Source organism: Odontesthes bonariensis, chromosome 9 (assembly GCF_027942865.1).
Source record: "Odontesthes bonariensis isolate fOdoBon6 chromosome 9, fOdoBon6.hap1, whole genome shotgun sequence".
Taxonomy (NCBI): Eukaryota; Metazoa; Chordata; class Actinopteri; order Atheriniformes; family Atherinopsidae; genus Odontesthes; species Odontesthes bonariensis.
In genome coordinates this window covers 12376372-12398078 of record NC_134514.1, presented here as the reverse complement: position 1 = coordinate 12398078, position 21707 = coordinate 12376372, and the positions used below count along the sequence as shown (strand labels likewise).

Below are 21707 nucleotides of genomic sequence, written 5' to 3'. Positions count from 1 at the left end.
CAGTGCAGCAGCATCTTCAGAGACTGGAGGAGGTGTTTTCCCGGCTTCAGGGACAGGGATTAAAAGTCAAACTCTCAAAATGTCATTTTTTTCAGAAAAGAGTTAAATACCTGGGCCATGTGGTCAGCGAGGAAGGAGTGTCCACAGATCCTGACAAAGTGGCAGCCGTGCAGAAGTGGCAGCGTCCCAAACATCCAGCAGAGCTGAAATCCTTCCTAGGATTCGCTAGTTAGGAGATTCGTCGAGGGATTCGTAAAGGTGGCAGCCCCACTGAACCGTCTGGCAACGCAAGTGAGCGGCTCAAAAAGAAAGGGTAAGACCCCCAAAACACCACTACATCTTTTGTGGACGGAAGAGTGCGAATCAGCTTTTCAATCTCTGAAAATAGCATTGATCAACTCACCTGTTTTAGCATATGCGGATTTTCAGAAACCGTTTGTCCTGGAGGTGGACGCCAGCCACGCAGGCTTGGGAGCAGTGTTATCACAGGAGATGAATGGTAAGCTTCGCCCCATAGCCTTTGCTAGCCGGAGTTTGAGGCCTACAGAAAGAAATATGGACAACTACAGTTCCTTTAAGCTAGAGTTTTTGGCCCTTAAATGGGCAGTGGCGGAGAAGTTTAGAGAATATCTCTTGGGACATTCTTTTGTGGTGTACACTGATAACAACCCTTTAAGTCACCTCCAGACGGCTAAGCTTGGGGCAGTAGAACAACTTTGGGCCTCTCAGCTGGAGGAGCCGTCCAGGACGAAGCAATGGCAATGCTGATGCTCTCTCCAGACAGTACCTGGAAAGAGTAGCAGCAGGAACAGAGGTACCACAGGACACGAGGAGCAGTGGTGCCACACCACAGCCCACCATAACAGTGCTACACAATGAAATTGCAGCATTGTCTGGACGCACACAGGCTGACCTGGGACTGCTGCAAAAGAAGGACTCCGTCCTTGGCCCTGTCTGGGAGGCATGGAGCCTCGGCCACGCACCAAATCCTGAAGAGAGAGCCAAGCTGTCTGCCCCGTGCAAAAAGGTGCTCAGTCAGTGGGAGAGCCTAGTAGAGCGAAACGGGGCCCTCTATCGATCCAGTCGTCACCCTGGAACTAACCGGGAAATATTCCAGCTATTGCTGCCCCAGACTCTCCAGAGGGAAGTTCTTTCAAGTGTGCACGATGCCCATGGCCACCAGGGCGTTGACAGGACATTGCAACTCACACGCAGCCGCTGCTACTGGCCAGGTATGGCAAAAGACATTGAAGCATGGTGTCGTAATTGTGAGAGATGTATTCTTGCTAAAGCTGTACAGCCTAAATTGCGCTCCTACTCAGGCAGTATCCAGGCCTCCCGGCCCCATGAAATATTGGCCATTGACTTTACTCTCATGGAACCGGCAAATGACGGAAGGGAAAATGTGTTAATAGTTACTGATATTTTCTCCAAGTATACCCAGGCCATCCCGACCAAAGACCAGCGGGCCAGCACAGTAGCTGAAAACTTGGTGCGACACTGGTTTTACCTCTTTGGAGTGCCCGCCCGGATCCACTCTGACCAGGGAAAAAACTTTGAGAGTAAACTCCTTCAAGAGCTCTGCAAAGTGTATGGGGTTCAGAAGAGCCGCACAACACCATACCATCCGCAAGGTAACGGTCAATGCGAACGTTTTAATCGTACTTTACACGACTTACTCAGAACACTGCCCCCAGAGAAAAAGAGACGCTGGCCCCAGCACCTGCCACAGGTAACATATGCATACAACACCACTGCTCATCAAACCACAGGCCTGACACCATATTATCTCATGTTTGGCTGTGAACCTAAGCTGCCAGTCGACTTTTTGCTTGGCACAGATGCTGAAGTGGTTGTCACCGAGGACTGGGTCCAACAACATCAAGACCAGCTGAACACAACACAGGAGTATGTCAGACAACAAATTGCCAGGAAAGCAGAGCAGAGGAACCAGGCCAACAATGACCAAGTCAGAGATGCTGGCTTTGATGTAGGTACACTGGTATACCTCAGAAACCATCAGGTGCGTGGACGAAATAAAATTCAGGACCACTGGGATCCCCGTATCTACAGGGTGGTCAGACGTCCGGAGGAGAAAGGAGTGGTGTATTCTGTCATTCCTACATATCAAGATGGCCCAGTCCGGCAAATCCACCGCTCACAAATGAGAAAAGCATTAGTGTCTGATGTTCCAGATCAAAATGTTGTCACTCTCACAGTCTCAGATGCACTGCCAGATGTGGAGGATGACTCGGGTGAAGGAGAGTGGATCATGTTGCCTCGGATAGCATCGGAAAGAGGAGAACCTGATGTCAGTAGACCTGCTAGTCCCCATCCCAAAACACCAAATCCTGTATCACCACCTGTACTCAGGCGTACAGGAAGGACAAAGGCCGGTCATCATCCCAATCCCCATAGATTACCCCAGTCAATAGTCACTATTCGAGGGGATGAGTGAACTTTGCCATCGTCGGGTCGCCGATGCAATTGGGGGGGAAGAGATGTGACAGGAGCCGCTTTCGGACAGACCGATCTAAGAAAGTAGTTATCAGAACTACCCTCCTCGAATTTCGTTCTGATAACTATCCTTCCCCAGCGGAACTGTTTCAGTCTGCATTCGCACATGAGTCGGGACCTGATAGGGACTGATGCGTCGCGCGCAGCCGTCTGCTTCAGTGACGTGTTAGCCGTTAGCCGTTAGCCGTTTAGCGCTACATTCAAACACAAAGCAAAACGGTAAAAGTAAGGAGAGTAGAAAAAACACCACCAAGAAGCTAATATGGAGAGTGGGGAGGCCACTGTGTTTATGGTCTGCATGATGGTGATATTAATCATGGACAATCACATCAGGCGTCTAATATCGAGGCTGGAAAAGCTCACAGAGAGTTTTTCATTTCATGAAGTAAGGAAGGAGAGCAGAGCGCTGGAGACAAATGAGACCAGTGTAAGTTTAACTTATTAAACACCCGCCGGTTGTGTCCGTGTATGAGTAAACATTTCAGCCGTGATAGCATGACATGGGGCGTAGCTACCGACCACCACACACCTCCGTTAGATTCGTTCTATAGAACTATGAAAAGACCCGACCTCGGAGAAGGAGCTAAATAGTTATAGGAACTGAGGGAGTTAGCCCCGAGTTCCTGTATGTCCGAACACGGGAGAAAACGGCCCCGCGGATTAAAAGGTTATTAGAACTGCCAAAGGTTCCTACAGTCCGAAAGCGGCTAGGGGTAGTGGGTAATTAAGGCCAGGTGTGGCCAATTCCCAAGACAAAAGCCAGTAGGAGCTGTGCTGCACAGACTGCAAGGTGTGTTGGTGCCCTGCAGACAGCAAGGTGTGTGGTTGTCCTGTATTTGCTGGGGAGCAGAAAAGCCAGGGTATGTACAGCAGGAATCTTAAATTGTTTTAAAATGTGTGCCCAGAGTTTTAAACATGATTTTATAAATGCTCACACAGGTGACGGTGGCGTAGTGTACCGTCAGAGGTGACAGCAGGAGTTGGCCACCAAACATTTTGGAGACGGGTGCATGGTGCCGTTGTCAGCCGTTGTTTTAGTATTATTTTCTTTTGGTTTTATTGATTTTTATTAAGCAACTGAGCCAAAGCACCTCGTAGCCGTGGTGGTGGTATCGGGAGACAGGCTGGGCAGGTGGACTTTTATTTGCATGGTTTTACTGAAAGTGTTTTAATTGCATGTGTGTCATCTGGTGTTTTTATTGTCCTACTGCCAAACTGTCTGATTTAGGTTCTGCCAACCACCTACAGGATTTTAACGCTGTTGTAAATAAACAAATATATTTTACTCTCTAAACTGTCGTCTTCATGGTTGTGGGCCTTGCCAGGGGGTTTAGCTAGGCTTGGTTAATCACCAGCCGCAGTTGCTACACATACAACCCTGCCTAATATAGACATAACCAGGATAGGATGTTATCTTTTCTGTACAACGCCCCTTTGTTGTTGATGATGAAAAATAAACTTCTTCCCACAGCCTCTTGCAGTGGCTCTCCAGCTTCAGCTTTTAGTGTGGACCCGATTGATCCTCTTAGCGGCCCTTAATCCTAACGTTATCAGCCAGATGTGTTCGTCAGGTTCATACTTTGATTTAATTATCAAACTATCCTGCTACACGAGGAGAGTAGATGGCTTGGTGTCTGAAGGTCTGACAGATTTGACGTTCCAACAAACCTTCACGTTTTTTTTTGGGGGGGGGGGTGTAATGTTGTTCCAAAGAATTCGGCTCCTTCCACAGACTCTTCTTTTATATTTTCAGCCAACAGAGACTAATAATTAAAAAAGTCCGAGTGGATGTTTAGGGACGATTATACGAGGGGTTTGTTGTCATTGGATGATCCGCATGCAAATGTCGAAAGCCAACACAGGAGGAAGATTAAGTGAGAAGGGCAAAATTAATTTATTCATTTTGAATTGTCTGTGAACATAACATTGGTGTAAACTGTAGTTATCATTAGGCTAATAAAACAATAAACAAAACTCAGCCTGCTTCATCTTCTTTAAAGTTTAGCCTCTGTACTCTTTTTGGTTTTTTTTTTTCCCCCTCATCCTTCTGTTTTTTTTAATTTGAGTTTTTCGTTAGCATCTCCTCCTAATCATGTTTGTCTTCATCGAGTTTTCCTTTTGCCATAAGTTTGTTGTAACCCGCTCACCCCAAACCAGATGCAAACGGTCCGAGAGGGAGCGGGACCTGGCTTTAGAGGCCAACCGGCTCGTCAAACAGGAGTTTGGAGACAAAATCGAGAGGTTGAGCAGCTGAGGAAACACAGGTAAAGTCTGAGGAAAATGGTGATCTGGGCGTGGGGTTCTTTATTCTGTACTTTTGTTATGGTAACGAAATCTGATGAATTTATTTATCTGTGTCAAAGAGGGGCTTTGTTGTTCACACGCATTGGGTCATTGCCATAAACTTCCATCGTAGTGTATAATGATGCAGTCCCTCATACAGCGGCCTGCTGTGAGGAATACACGCCAACTGTGATATTGTTCCGCCTTTTTTAAATGAAACACAAGAGAAACAGGGTACTGAAAGGAGGATCCAACATTTCTGGTTCCAAAGACAGCAAAAAACTGTGATTTATTATGTGAAAGGGAAGTGAAAGTAACCCACCAGTCCAAACAAACGGTGGCTACAGCAGCTGCCTTGGACAGCAGGAAGTTGGACCAGGCAGAGGCAGTGCAAACATTTTCAACAATTACCCCTGAACCTCAGCCTTTAAGGCAGTTGGAATATTTTTAGAACGGTTTAATCTGTGTCCTCTCCTGTGTCTTTACTTCATCATGTTCTCTGTTTCAGATCTAATCTGGAGCAGGAGTTGAGAGAAGAGCGCGAGCGAAAGAGTGAGCAGCATCTCGGCACCACACCCACACAATCCAGCACCGCTCGCAGGGACAGGAGACTCCCAGAGAGCGCGCCCAAGGTCAGTCTCTGCTCACGTTTACCAAAGTAAAGCGCAGGTCAAGGCGGGGCCCTCAGCTTCATCTATGGACATTTTTTTAATTTTTTTTTTCCAACAGCATCTCCCAGAGCCCCCGTCAGTCAAAAGAGAGAATGAGCAGTCACAGAGTGGACAGGAGGACAAAACCAGCCTGAGCTCCAGCTCGCTTCTGTTAAGGTCCCTGTCACATCATGGATGAGCAGGCGAAGCTCTCACCTCATTTGCTGTGCTAAAAGGTTACTAACACTTTGGTGGTGATAGTTTTTATTACACGGAAATATCCATCAAATGTTTGCGTTTTATTCTTCAGGAAGAGGAGATCAGTCAGCCTTCCATGTGTACGATGTGTGCAGAGGAAGACTCTCTCATGAAGACAAAGGTAGAAACAGTGTGTGTGTGTGTGTGTGTGTGTGTGTGTGTGTGGGGGGGGGGGGGGGTTAGTGTACAGTGTCAATAAACTCAGAATGCAATTGATACAAATCATTTTTACCTTTAATGTCAAAGACAATATGTGAGAAGTCAACTTTTTTCTGCTCATTTGGAATTTATAGCCAGTAACTTCAGGCAAGTTCAGCTGAAACAGAAAAATAATTTAATAAGAGCAGCTCTATTAAAATACACTTAGACTTTACCGGTGTTGTAAAAAAAAAATTTAGAAAATAGGATACTTTGTGCATAGGCCTGTTTGATTCTAGTTATTTATTTATTTTTGTTACAATACTTAACATGTGATAGTGCCGAACAGAGAAAGAGGGAGAGCAAAGAAAAAAAAAGAACAGAAATAGGAAAAAACAATCATTGAAAACAATGAAAAATCAGACAACCAGCTGCTACACCTGTAGAAACAAAACTGAAGACAATTCACAGCCTCTGTGGGGAATCCAGCCTTAGAAGCACCAGGAGCACCTGTAGGCAGACAAGCAGAGAACAAACATACAAAAAACCAAACAAAAAAAAGCACAAGTAGCAGCAATCACATACAACACAACTGTGGATACAGGTGACCTTAAACCACAGGACAACACAGCAACTGCATAGCGAGCATGCTACTGGGCTAATGAATGTGTGTGAGTGTGTGTGTGCTTGAACATGCAATACACATAGAAGGTCCCACATAGGTCCCACATAATAACCATGCTTAATTATAAGTGTGTAGGGCCACAACCCCCCCCCCCAGCAATCAGGCAGAGAGGGCCCCCAGACCCAGGCCACCAACAGCCCCCAAGGAGCACAGAACCCGGGAAGCCCACCGCAGGGACAACCACGCATCCACCCAGAAGACAGCAGAGGAAAACTCCGGACAGAGCCCCCACAAGCATAGGGCAGAGGCCCCCCGGTGACCAGAGGTGACAGCCCACCAGCCCCACCAAACCCCCGCCACCCAGACCCAGCAGGACAACTCCTCCTCCTGGCCCCTCCCATTACAGGTATTTTAACTGCATCATCTTCTTAATCTGCTATATACTACAGATCAGCTTGAAAATTAAATCTGTGAATCAACCCTTAATAATCGCATAACAATAACAGGATGGGAAACGTGCAGTTTTTTTGGGATTTGAACCAGGATTCCTTTTACTGTGAGGCGACAGTGCTAATAACCCCTACCCCTCCCATTCTTTGTTACATATATGCAAAATATGGCTAAGGTTGCAAATAATGAGATCATCATATATAACATTGATAAATTGTTAGATCATATTAAATCTCAGAAATCTTGCAGAATAGCAACAATAAAACACTAGAGGCAGATAAGAAAACTGCAAGTAGCTAAATTCTGAACTCATGAAAAGGTCCTTTCTAACCACAAACATAAATATAAAGATAGAATTCAAAACACATCATATTTACTGGCAACATTAGAGATGAAATAAAGAGATAAACCAGAGAGTAAAACAATTAAATGAAAATGAGGTTAATAGAGTAAATAGAATTCAGTTCGAGTCCAAACAAAAAGTACAATGAAAATACACGCAGCAACCAAAAACAAACTAAAATACACGAGTAAATTGAGAGCAACCAAATCTTAAACTATACACCCTCCAGCTACAGGAAAACAACTATAAGACATCAGTTTCTGTCCCACCTTAATAAGAATAATTGTCTCCACATCACCATCCCTACAAACATTTTCTGCCACTGCACACAGAAACAAAGACACAAGACCTGTTTACCTTTGGACCCTGATGACAAAACATACGAAAAAACATGATGTCCAGTTTGGCAGCTTGGACCCTAAATGATTAAGAAATCGAGAGAAAATACTTAATTCAATTATCAAACTGTTTGCTGTGACGTAATTGCCCATGTTTCAGGCTCTGCAACATTGTACTGTTCTGTTTAAAATTCCCACTTTAAACTAATAAGTTTCTACATCTTTTGAGTCCACTGAACGAAGAACGTTAGCTGAGAAGTCAGGTAGACCAGCTCTAGCTGAAAAAACAGTCGCCAAAAGTAAACGAAAAACAAAAGAAAATATAAAAAGCGAAGCAAATGAACCCGCAGCAGTTACACAGCAGCTCACCAGCATCTGATGCATCCTGTCGTCTGAATGTCATCTTCGGAAACTTCATCAGCCCCCTTCGTTCTGCATGGCCTGCACCGCTGGATTCTGGCCTGCTCTGATGCTCAGGATGATGCAAATGACTCTACTTGCTGCTTTAACGATGGATGATAATATCCTGCTGCTGCTGAGGGATGTGTTTACTTTAGTGCTCCTGCATGTACTCACATTAACACAGCCAGGAGGCGGTGGGATGGAGGGACAAAGAAAAAGATTCATATTTTGCTCTGGGAGAAATACTGTCTGCAGCGTGTAATTTGGACCCATCACTTGAACATCTCTGTGGCGGTGGGACTGTCATCAGACGGGCCTCGTCTCTGTGGGTAATGGAATTCATTGTGGAGACCACTCCAGAGGTCCCTCAGAAGTGTGGGTACAAGACGAATAGTGCTCATCAATTTCTGCCTGCTGCTCTGTAACCACAGCAAATGAAAATGAATGACAGAACACTTCTTTGACATCTGAAGACATCTCTGGGGGGGGGCTGTGCAGAATGAACATCAAGAGGCCTTTGGAGTATGATATATCGCAGTCTGTTCATGTGGAAACGTCTCAGAAACGCCTCCAGCCATCGTTAAAAAAAGAAGTCTGCAAATCGTTCGTCTGCTTTTGAATAAATGCACATTCCGGATCCAGTATTAACCTGGCAAAAATTGCTTTTCTAAAGTGATATTAGTTCTTATTTTATATTAATATCACTATCACTTGCCACTAGTTTTTATTCCTCCTTTAAATCTTTAATATTTACACTAATAACACATTCATCTGTAAGAGAAAGGACAATTTTCCTAAAAACAATACTTTATTTCAGGTAAAAGTGGTAAAAGTAAATTAAATGAGCAAATTGCCTTTGATTAATTAATCTGGAAAAACCTGCAAGTATTTGCTCATAGAGTCCTGTGCAACACACTGGCTGCTTCTGGTAGCATCGAGTTTCTAGATTAATGTGCATAGAACATACCTGCAGCCCTGTTACTGCTAATCTGCACCACAGGCTTGTATCCTTCATGGTAGAATAAGTGTAACCATCAACGAGCAGTAAGCTTAAAAAAATGTAATTGATGAATAAAAATTCACATTATTCTTCTTGGCTGCTCGCAGCCAACATGTTTCCATTATTTGACTTTTTGAAAACAAATGCTTTGAAGCGATAAAACGTAGACCACATTTCACCTACAAATTCAATGTGACTTAACTTGTGAAATATCAACATTATTTCCTTTTCAACCAAGAGGTTATGGAAAACTATTCAAGAAAAAGTTGTGTTTTGTGACATTTATTGAAATAGGAAAGAGGAATATGTTAAGCTGGGAATAAAATGTGTGGCTTTATGGAGAAAGATAACCTACATGAAAAGAAGATGGTGATATCGTTGGATGAAGTTTTAAAAAATTATGATCCCAAGTTGCACTGTTCATGAATGGCCATTAGCTTTTTTAATACAATACCAGCAAAGTCAAGGATACAGGATGACTATCTCACAGTGTGACTGTTGCTATCACATCTAACATTTGCAAATTAACCAACAAGACTGGGGCATGAAATTGTGCTAAAGAAAAAGTTTGAGATTCAATCAAAGATGAAAACTGAGTCAAGTTATCTCAGCAGACCCTTTGTTTGATGTGACAGTGCCAAGAGGACCAGAGAATGGAAAAAGTAACTTTAGCCATGAGCTGTATTTTGTGATCTAAAAGATAATGTCACACCATTTACATGCAACAATATTGTGCTAAAGTGTTGAGCCACTTATCATTTCTTAAGATTTTCATTCCAAGCAACCAGACTTTCTTGTAATCCTGTGATTTTGAGCAATAGTTCTCTTTCTGAAGGTCTTTCAGTTTTTCTTTCACTTGTTTCCAGTCCAGTCCTTGTACCCGACCATATTCAGAAGAATGTTTTTTTTTAATTGATTTGTTAAGCCACTATAATCTGCCAAGCATAAAAAAGGCACCAAACTCATAGGATTATTTTTTCATTTATTTATTTTTGTCCTAAAATAACAGACAACTTTGCAGATTACCACGATTTCCTTGTAAAATATAAAAAGAATTGAGTGGTGGCTCATGGATTTTGCACAGTACCGCACAGCAGCTCTGAAAAGAAAAAAGTACCGATCATGCCAAAGCACTGCTGTAAACTATGACAGTAAATCCTTTTACTTTGATGGATCTACAAAAACTGCAGTTTTGTAATCGGTTTGGTTTAAATGCTAAGTCATTTAAAAAAAGCAATCACTAAAAAATGAGAAAAGAACAGTTGTCGTCAAGCATGACTGCTGGCTGTTACTAATAAATGCACAGCGAGCATCCACAGCAATGCTGCACAGACAACATTGTGGCATTTGGGCAACAAGTCGTTCAAAGACTGTATGCTCACTTTTGTACCAGAGGTAAAAACCTTTGTCTCCTCCCCAGCTGTCGCTGCTGCACACACTGGTTGTGAAGATTGGCACATGTCTGGCTTTTTCTGGCCTCACTTTTGTGAAGGAGGCGGAAGTGTGAAACATCATTACATGCCATCTGTGCTCCTGTACCGCTCACAGACAGAAGCAGTTGTCAATGAAAGTTGCAACTGAAGCGTTGGTGGAGCTAATGTAATGAAATGGCTTCTTGCATCAGGCTTACAGACTTTAATGTGATTTATTTTAATGCAAACTGTGTGTTTCAGATTTAGAACCTTTGGCATAAAATGCTGTGTCATATTCTTTTAAACGACCAAAACAATTATATGGTTTAGCAGTTAAAAAAATTTAAATAAATCTAAACTAATTAGCAGATGATTAAATAAGAGTTCATTGCAAACATCTGTTACTGTTAATTAATTTCCTGACATCTTATTGAAATGTCTGTGACTCTGTGGATCAAAATAGCAGATACTCCTGCAGCTTCATTTTCTACCATGAATCTCCACCTCTGTTCACACTGACCTGTTTTAATGCGTGGAGTGACCCGCCAACTCCACTCCATCCTCTTCAGCGTCTGCCTATTTTGAGAATCACGGGACTCAATGACCCTCGAAGCCCATTATTTCCATATGACAGAGGATACAGCAAGTAGCTTGAGAGCTAACAGTAGCTCACAGTAGGAAACCAAACTCAGACCACACGCTGTGCAATTTTATTCTCAAATGCCTACATTTCCAGTTCATCCACAGATAGTTGGTACTGATCTTTCATTTAAACTCAATCTCTTCCTGAGTCTTGCACTGAACCGGTCCAGGTTGTTAAAATACCACACCACAGAACGCGCCAGCCAGTGTCCACATTAACTGGCGACCTTTAGCTAAAAGCGGAGATTGTTGCTGGTAGCTATGGCAGCTGTTGGAAAACGAAAATAAGCCATTTAACTGTCCTGGTCAATGCTGTGATGTGTGTATTTTATTTAACTGTCAGTATATCATCCACGCATTTTCTATACCAGCTGCAGGGGGGCTGGGCCACATAGAGACAAATAAGACAAAAACCCATCCACACTCACTCCAAGGGACAATGTAGAATCACCAATTAACCTAACGTGCATATTTTTGGGCAGGGTGATGAAGCTGGAGTACCAGGGGAGAACATGCAAACTCCACACAGGAGGGCCCACAACCAGGATTTGAACCAGGAGCCCTTTTGCTGTGAGGCAATGGTGCAAACCACCACACCTAATTGTTATATGAAGCATTGTTAGAGTGAACTGTCACATTCAAGAAATACACGATCACATTTGAGAACGCAGGTAAGCGTAACACCGGCAGATTTATTTTTCAGTCAAATCCTCCTTCATATTGGCTCCATAAACCTGGGCTTCACTGCGAGTACATTACTCTGTGTTTTTGTTTAGGTTTTTAGAGGATAATGTTTAGACTGTTTAGTATGGGTAGAGCCGAAGTTGGTGCATTCAATGAAATTCAGTGACAAATGGTGAATAAGAATCTCTTAAGTGAGCTATATAAGTGCTGATGAGAATTTCCCATGAATGACAAAGCACTGACAAAGTACTTTGACTCCCACTTTCGAGTGAATGTAGTATTTAAACTTGTAGTTGGATGGAGATAAAATCCAGGGTGCTGAATATTTCTACTTTGAGCTGGGAGTGAGTGTGATGATGAAATCCAGTGCAAATCTGAACCGCTCAACAAGATATTTTCAGACCTGCGGGGCTCCATTATGCTAGAGTTGTGATTGGTTTTGAGTTAGCAGTGCTTTCAGACACCTAAATATAAGCTCTGAAGCATACACTGTTTTTCTCTCTTTTTTTTCATAATATGTCACCTTTAAAGTTAGCCTGTGGAGTTTTCAGTGGATTCAAACAGATTTTTATGTGGTGATTCTCCTCTAGTTTGCCTCCAGCACACACTCCTGCCACAGTGCTGTGATCTACAGGTGCAAGAGATGCAAACAGCGGCACCAACTTAATCTGTAAAAAGAAAGCTGTCTGGATAGCTGGTAAATGTGAATGTGAATAATGCAGGTTTTAAAGTAATGAGGAAGAAAAAGCAAGAGAAAAACATTAAGAACAACAATTAAGAATCCAAATGTTGTTAACTGAATTAGGTTTTCTGTTATGTGATCATCTTTAAGTCTTGATGACGATGTGGGTTATAATTTACTGTAGTTTGGCTAACTCCCACGATTAGGACTTAAGAAGCGTGTACTTTCACCCATAAACCCACCGAAGGGGAATTTTTAGGCTGTGTGACATTACTCTTCAGGTGAACACTAAATCACCAAAGTGAACCAGTTTACAGACAGAAATAAAATGTATCTTTTGTGCTATGCTGATCTTTTTGCAACCTTAACTGAATGCAGCCAGAAGGCAGCAAGTGTAGAAAAGAAAATATTCTTCACAGAGCTACCACTTCTTTGAAGCAGCGTATACATTTTTAATACAGCATCAAATAGCACTACAATAACATAGTGTGGTCACAGGACAGAACAGTCGACCCTGTGGTACACAGGAGCTCTCGCTAAACCTCGACTTCTAGCTTACATGTTTTCAATTTTCACCTAAAAAAAGTTAGATACAACATCTGCAAATGTTCAGTTAAAGTGCTCCGTAACCTTTTCCCCCTCACTAACACACACTTCAATAAAATAATTTGCCTATATATTGTTTTTCTGTATACTTATCTTTAATGCTACCATAAATTAAGAGCATGTCGCTGCCCTTCACACCAAACATTACTGCAAAACTGACACAATACCACCACATGACACCACGTCAGGAAAACGACATTACTGTCAGTGCTGCAGAGTCTCAAGTGAAACGAACACCTTCATGGGGTGCTCGCCTCCACTGGATATGGAAAGAAAGACCAGTGGAAAGACGACACCGACTTTGATACTCAGAGTTTTATGTCTGGCATCACTATGGTCCCATTTGATCCTCTGGTCCAGAAGATTCTGGACTTGACACCACCTTTGCTCCCACTCAAAGACTAATCAGAGGGAAGTGGGCGGGCCACAAGCAGGACCATCGACGGCCAGTGCTCAGTAAAACTCCCTCTGTCCAAACACACCAGTGTTCAGTAAACAAGCTTCATACACATGTACACTCCCACGCAGCACTTCACCAGTCCAGAACAGACCCGCACTTGCAGTCTGGAAAGGCAAAAAAGCTTCCCTGTCCTCCTCGACCCCTCACTGTAGACGGACGGTTGGCACAGGCTCTCACAGACCCCAGTACGGAGCAAGGCTCCGGCGGTCCCTCTCGTAAACATCAGGTATGACCCCGTAGGGCGTCTGCACCATCTTAACAGAGTTTCTGCCAAACAGCTTCCTCTCGTACTCGATAAGCTGGCGCCAGAAGCCACCGTTGGGCCGGATGACGGGACGGCGGGCTTTGATCCAGGCATGGGCCTCAGCCAGAGACACACGGTGATACTTCATGAGGTACGCAAGACAGAGCGAAGCTGAGCGGCTCACCCCCGCGGCACAGTGCACCAGCACCGCTCCTCGTTTGCGCCCAACACTATGGATCTTATCAGCCACGCTGTCGAAGTACAACGAGAGGGGGGAGTGTGGCATATCGGCCAGCGGGACCTTTACATACTCCATGTGAGGCCAGTTGAAGTTGGGCAGCTCAATGGTGGCGTTGACCACACAGGTGATGCCCTTAGAGAGCAGCAGGCTGCGGTTGGATGCCACGTTCCCTCTGCTGAGAAAGAGGTTGGGGGTGATTTGAGCGATGCCTCCCAGCAGGCTCCCATTTTCAGGCAGCAGCCTCGGCACCGTAGCGGGCACCATGGAGCTGCGATGGTGGTGGTGATGGTTGTGAAAGAAGCCTTGGCTGCGGGAACCCATCATGGAATCAAATGGTAACGTCAAATCGGGAAAAATATTCAGGAGCTCAGAATCACAGAAGTGCAGCGAGACCAGCCAGACAGCTCCTGAAAGACAAATACAGACTTCACTTTTTTGTGTCAAACATTCAAACACTTCAAGGATGAGGAACATGACAGCAATTTGCCAACACAACAGCAAATAAAAATCTAGTTTAGAGGGCACTGTGCTGCGACAGCTGTTCCCAGGAAATGTCCTCAGTGCAGTTTCAAACTTAAAAAACCCAGACAGCCAAAACTGTTAGTGTCACTTCAGATCTATCTAAAAAGATGCTGATGAGAGGATGCGACCAAACGCTTCACACACATCACTTTACAATTATATCAAAGTGTTTTCATGAATCCCCAGCTTTTATGTCTCGGCCACAGGGACCAGTTTCTCTCTGCATGTCTTAACATCCAGGTCGGACAGCCTCGAGCTGCACACAGAGTTGCGCCTCCTCTGCCATGTGAGAGCAGACGCCCTGCAGGCAAACGCTCACCTTATCTCATTTTCATCCATCCACATCTCCCACATACAGATTACATCTGGTCTCTCTGGCTACTGCGATTGTCATTTTTGGGTCCGCACCAAACAGGAGGGTGAAAACTAATAATATATACTGGAACATACTTTATTTAAGCACAAATTTCAACAAGGTTTATTGTTGTTATTTCAAATGCTTTTAAATTAAAAAAAAAAACAAAACACCTTCATTATTTGCTTTAACAAGCTGGTACATAAATGTAAAGCCTTCTGATGTGACATATATATATATATATATATATATATATATATATATATATATATATATATATATATACACCGATGATGGGAATATTCTGTGCTCCTGCTTATCAACACAGATCCCAGAGCTCCAGGCTCTGCTTCACACACTGTTGCACTTGTCGAGCGTCATCCACACCTTGTGCGCCAGTCTGGGCCGCCAGGTCTTTTGCTTTCATTTTTAGCTTCAGTCTGGTTAACAAGACACACAGGTCACACCTGTTCTGAGCTAAAATTCAACCTGTAGAAACAAAACCTGCTGTCTGGAAATCTTATTTATCAATAATTGTAGACAAATTGATTATACTGGGATGTCAGCTTTGCAGATCATATCAAAGGTAAATATGACCAGTCTTCTAAAAAAAACTTTAAAAGCTAAATCATATGAGTTCAACCCTTTGTGTCTTCATAATCCTTATATTTCATTCTGACTTCGAAAAGTTAACTATTGCAAGGTTGTCAACCTGCTTTTTTAATGGCTTTATTGCTTGAAGCTTACACAAAAATAGCAGAGTCAGTTTTGAGTTGCCATAATCTCCCTGAGGATTTGAGCTGCTTCACTTCCTCGTCACCTGCCAACTGTAAAGGAAAAAAAGTAAAAAAAAAGCCTCTCCTCTTATCGATCACAGCTTTGCCATCTCAGCGCGGCCGCTTCTCTTTCCAGAGGAAAAAGAACGCCCCCCCCCCCGCTCAGGCAGAGTTTCCTCAGGGTTGGCAGTCTCCGAGCAAACGGTTGCCATTACGATGCTGTCTTCGCAGCTAATTGCACCCTCCTCCCTACCGTTGCCACCAGTGATGAGACAACAAAAACAGCGTTTCTCACTTTGGAGCAGTCAGAAAACTCCCAGACAGACAACATCAGGAGGAGGTCACAAAGCAGCACTCAAACACAATATGTACAAATACTTAAGTAGATGTTTTTTTTCCCTTATTTTTGATAACTTTAAGAAAAATTTATTTGAGTTGTTGCATTATATCTGAAAACTGACAGTTTTTTCTTCATATTTTTATTTTGCTTCAGAAACAAATAAAACAAACTGATTTTTAAAACCATACTGAATATAAAACTATTTTATATTTCTTTGTCATCTTATTATGCAGTTTGTTACCGAGGTTATTTTGCTCTGTCAGGAGAGAATGAACCTTGATTTTAAAGAGAAACTAATCAACATTTCTGTGTTATAAAAATCAAACAGAATTTTTTTAAATAAATAAAATAATAATGAATATCTCTGTGTGACGGAAAAGGTTTACCATCTCTAAACATTACAGATCATTGAGCATTTTGAGCCTGTTTTGCTTAACTGAAGACTTCCATTCGAACCGATTTCAGCAAAAATACTAAAAAAAATAAATAAAATAACTGAGTGGTACTTAGGTAATAAATAGATAAAATAAAAGATAAAATGCAGATTGAAGGGTTGAGTCATTGGTCAGCTTAGTCCTGGTTCAGACAACTCAATGGTAACCCGAACAAAAAAAATGTAGCTTTGGGCACCACATTCGAGATGGGTCACAACTAATGTTTGGTTTATGCTCAACATTCCTCTCTTTGCGAATGGCAGCATGGGTCAAAACTGACGTCCCAATAGCTGGTGTGCCTGACGCTTTGTTGTTGTGTCAGCCAGCCGCATTTACAAAAAAAACACCAAAAAACAGGAAGAGCCGCAAGGAACAGTGTGAGACGGTCTGTGTCTAAAATCCAACTAAATCCAAGGAGGCACAACTATTAAAAATATACATTTTTAAAAATTCAAAAAAAGACAGCTGAAAAGTGAAACAGAAGTTGAAACTGTGTATCTACATTTGTGTATATATGTTATACTTCCTGTTGGAGCAGTTATTTGTGCAGTGAACACAGGTATAAACAGTTATGGCAATGTGTTGACATCACAAGTGGCTCGCACCGTGACCAATGCAGTAAAATTGTACCTAAAGGCTGCAACCATGCGTCAACGTCATTGATTTGTATACATCGATGCATCGCACTGTTTACACCAATCCCCAAAAAGTCATGTGATTGGAAGCAGATTCAAATGGCTGGAATGGTGAAGCTAAAACTTTCCATCATGTTTGGAAGTTATGGGCAGGTTGTAAATAAATAGGGCATGGTGATTGATTTAATCTTGTTTTCAATTGTGCCCTTCGACAGTAATTAAAACAAGATCATTTGCATAAAATGATTATTGTGCTGCTTTTCACCTCAGAACGATGCTCCCTTTTTGTCTTCTGTGATAATTGCAGTGCACCACTTTCATTGTGGCGCACTTAAGTCATTAAAGCCTAAACTGACTCAGCCCAGTGGTGTGGATGGTTTTTAACATTTATTCATGCCTGTGCCTTACAGTTGTATTCTATCCTAAAGTTAAGAAAATATGATACTGAAAGAACTAATTGAATTTAAAAAAGACCAATAAATTAGTGCTCTTCTGAAAGTCACTGAGTCCTTTTGTTAAATAATCACAGGTGTAATATTGACTCAAAGCGTCATGATTATGGTTATTATTCATTAGTTAATTAAGCAACACTTTGATCAACTAAGCAGAAAATAATTGCTTGAGCAATAAAAAAAATCATTGTTTGCCGCCAAAGTTTGTTGTCGTCACATGAAGAAGAAAAACCCATTTCAGGACAGGCAATGGCAGGAAACCAGAATAAACACTGGTGTGGCGACAAAGATCTTCAGAGAGACACCAAAGTTGTTTGGTAACTTAGCCAAACAATCTAGATGCAATTTGTTTCTAAATAGTGAGTAGACAGCTATGAGACGGATGCTATCTCTAATTGCTATCTTACACACACTGTTTCTCAGAGTTAAAAAAACAAAACAAAAAAAACATGCTCGATTTCACAAAAAAGCTACTAAGTGGTGGGATATTAGAGGATATGGAAACAATCAAAGCAAATCAATTGTGAAAAAAGCTAATATGTTACTCACATGACTGGTCACATGAATGCTCAGCTGTTTCTGCCTTCACATAACAAACGCTTGCACATGTGACGATAACCACAGCTCACCCAACTGAAAGTAATTCATGAAAACAGATATCAGGTCAACTGGTTTGTGTCTTTTTCTGCAAAGTTTGTTGCAGACCTTCGTTATGTAGCCAAAACGGCCATTTGTTAAATTTATTCACTTCAAACCAGTAACGCAAATGAGGTGCATTTGCTCTGCAGAAATATTTTACAGCTGAATGGAAACACAGCTACAGACAACTAACCAACAGGAGCACAGAGCGCTCTTCTACACATCACTACAAACTGACAACCTGCATTCACTGTTCTTTCTGAGTGACTCACGGATGGTTAACAGACATTTTTTGAATTGCTCGTTGTTTTAAGCCTTCGTAGAACACGTTATGTCCTTGTGGCATCCAGCAGCAATATTGTGGTTGTTGATAATGTGGGAACTTGGCAGTAATGAGGGCCTGTGCTACAATACAAGCCAAGTTCAACAAATGAAGGATATCCTTTTGCTATCTTTTGTTATCTAAGCCTAACAATTGAGGTCATGCTAAGCAGCATCAAGGTGATTATCAACTGAAGTTATGAGCACATTCATGTTAAAGTAGCACTGCAGACACCAGTTGACCAATCCCATTTATGGATGGATGCATTTCTCTCAAAACGAACCTCAGACAAATATGAGGACTTAAAATATAATCTACACTCACACACCAACACAGCTGCTGCAGCAAAGACAGGAAGGGGTAATGCATATTTGACTTCACAATACTTTGTTTGGTTAAGCTCATTATATATTATATAAAACTGTGCTGCCATTAAGGTAGAAGCAGATCTGATGTATTCCTCCATGGATGCTCATCAGGAAAGGTCAAAGGGTATCCTTTGTCCGCTGTCCACACAGCGAGAGTTAGACTTTTTTCATTTGCATTTTGCCAGCGTTAATTCATTTGTCAGTAGGTGGTGCCTTAATACATGTTCTTCTTTAATCTCAAACAAAATCGGCCCCAGAGCAGATTAGGTGCACAACTATAGTTGCCATAGCAATGCACCCTGTTAGGTCTACTAACACTAAAACCCAGAATTATTTATGATCATTATTTAAGTTGATTATTGTGCTCACTCTTAACCCCTCCCACAATCCTCTGATTAGCTTTGTTGGTTCTATAACTAAGTTTCCACTGACCATCAATGCACACAGAAAAATCCCGCTAAAATGAGTTTCTAAACTGAACAGCTGAGGGATTAATTCACAGAGAAAGATACAAACTGTGCTGCAGGGGCAACACGCTGACCAACAGCACAAGGCAGTCGCATCAGCAGTGAGATGAAGTAGATAAGAGAACCAAATAATCTCCGACAGGCCCTCTCCGAAGTGCTGATGTACCACAGTGCTGGGCTTTGCTGAGATTTGCTTCATCCACATGGTTATTTATACCCCAGGCTGGGCAGAAGTGAGGCTGCATGGAGCGGAGGAGGGAGAATTATTCACAAGCTGTCGCCACAGAAAAATCTCCTGTAGACACTGCAGCTCACTGCCAATCAAATTAACACCGAGGACTCATTCTCCAAAGAGGTCAGCAGCATTCACAGGATGGCAACAGGAGCACATGGTTGCATCCCGATTTAAATTTAAAATTTCACCTGAATGGATCTGTCAACAGGTGCTCCAAGATCACAAATCTCCTGACGCTACTCCCACGCTGGTTAAGATTCCTCGGAGCTCCGGTTTCCCCTCCGCTAACACAAAGTGGAAATGTGACCCACCTGCTGGAAAACTAAAGCTACAGTACTGACGGAAAGCTCACAACAACACTGAATCTGAGCCCAACTTCCTGAATGACACTCCCTCACACCACACAATGAGACAACCGCATACACAGAGGCTGCTGCTCTCAGCACCATCTCTCCAACACTCTATTTATTCAGGCTGAGTGATGTCTGAAAGTGGCTGCACCATCTCAGTAATAATCAGGCCAGAATGAGCAACAACGAGCCTCTCAGACATCTCGAAACAACCAAAAATGCTGCTGCTGCTGTAGAGGAGAAAATAACTCTTCAGCCACAGCTGCAAAGGATTCAGAAAACTTGATGAACAGAGGGAGGACAGGGTTCGGCTTCAGCACCCTCCTGCTGCAGCAACAACCCGACATCTGAACATATCTCGCAAACAGACAAAACACAAGGTCCTGAAAGCCACATGTCATGTGGTGACAGGTGGTGAATGCATGATGGTGCAGATGATTATCCTCACTGTCAGACATTTAACATAAAGAGACTTTAAAAGTAAAGTTAGCAGAGTGCCATTACGCTCATTATCACAGCAGACACACAAGACATCTACTTTTAAATTCATAGTTATCACTAATTGATGCCACAAGTTAGATCAGAAGAGGCTGAAACAAGCGCATGTGTCCATTACCAGAATATTCACTTTTTTTGTGTGTGTAATATATCAATACTAATAGCTTCTTAAATGTGGAATTGTGATGCTTATATCATTTTCAAAGAAAACACCAAACATGCTCAAGGTTCCACAAAATATAAGCAAGGCAAAGATTTCCTATACCATGTTTTAACATTCAGTACGCAAAATTATAATCAAGGACATGACTTGCAGATTAATAAACAAGGAATATAAACATGTCGAGGCTAAAATTACTAACCCAATTTAGTTCATTTGGATTTAGAAACTTGAAATATTTCTGCCTCTTCCCCCTGTGTCGTTCTGTGCCACCGAGAGTGAAAACGTGCAGCATTGAGTGAATGACTCCAAAAGTTTAATAATTTACGCTTCTGCCGTGAATGAGAACCGCTCCTCTGCGCACGCGCTGCTCGTTCACGTACACTTGACACGAGCTGCGCGTGCGTTTCTAAGTTAAGGTGTTGGGAATAGATCATATGTGAGTAAAATATGTTAAAAAACAGCCAAACTGAATATTTAGCTGCATGCTTGCTCGTTTCTTAAGTTTAACTCAGCTTACATTATAAAAAAAAAAACTAAAAAACTAAAACCTGCAGTAAAACGCCTGTTAAATTTATTTTAAATGCACCTTAGATGTCTGCGTCTTTGTGTTAAAAAAACATATAAGTGAGGTCAATGTGATGCTGATAAACTGCCTCCGTGAGACGCGAAACTCAACTTACCAATCGTCTCTGACCTGGGCAGAGATGGAGGTTTTCAAAGCACCTTCACAACCGGCACAAAACCGGCGCGCACGGGTCCGTCTGCGCTGTCACACATCTACCGTCAGTCCGATCGTGCAGATGGCCGGGAGGATGGCGACAGGCCGGGCGGTGGCAAACAACCGGCAACACACACCAACATCACGGGAAAGTCAACAGCAATACGAGCCATCGGCACATTCGCCTGGTCTTACGCTGGCTGGCAGGGCGCGTGCAGAGGACAGCGCTGCCTCCTGTATGAGGGGTGATCAGTGCCACCCAGAGGAGGAGAAGGAGGAGGGTGGCTTACTGAGATGATTCCAGACTTTTCTATTGGAGGATGCGTTTCAGTTAGTTTCACAGACACAATACTGAAAGGGACAGGAGTTTTACAGAAATGTCATAACATTTCTCAAGATATTTTTAAAGGCTTTCGTGCTGTGTGAGCAGCAAGTCGCTATAGTAACTTGGAAAGAAC

At 42.7% G+C, this 21707-nt stretch overlaps 1 protein-coding gene across 4 annotated transcripts; it reads right to left on the bottom strand.

Moving 5' to 3' along the window:
* Window positions 1-12852: 12852 nt before the first annotated feature.
* dusp14 (dual specificity phosphatase 14) lies at window positions 12853-21487 on the bottom strand. Of its 4 annotated transcripts, none has more exons than XM_075473151.1 (2): window positions 21212-21487; window positions 12853-14382 (listed from the first exon to the last, which is right to left on the bottom strand). In XM_075473151.1, the coding sequence occupies exon 2, from the start codon at window positions 14297-14299 to the stop codon at window positions 13664-13666; it is 636 nt and encodes a 211-aa protein (XP_075329266.1). In that variant the 5' UTR covers window positions 14300-14382; window positions 21212-21487; the 3' UTR covers window positions 12853-13663. The 4 variants fall into 4 exon arrangements, with proteins under 4 accessions (XP_075329266.1, XP_075329267.1, XP_075329268.1 ...); XM_075473152.1 differs by lacking the exon at window positions 21212-21487 and adding an exon at window positions 20731-20814; XM_075473153.1 differs by lacking the exon at window positions 21212-21487 and adding an exon at window positions 19709-19896.
* Window positions 21488-21707: the final 220 nt, after the last annotated feature.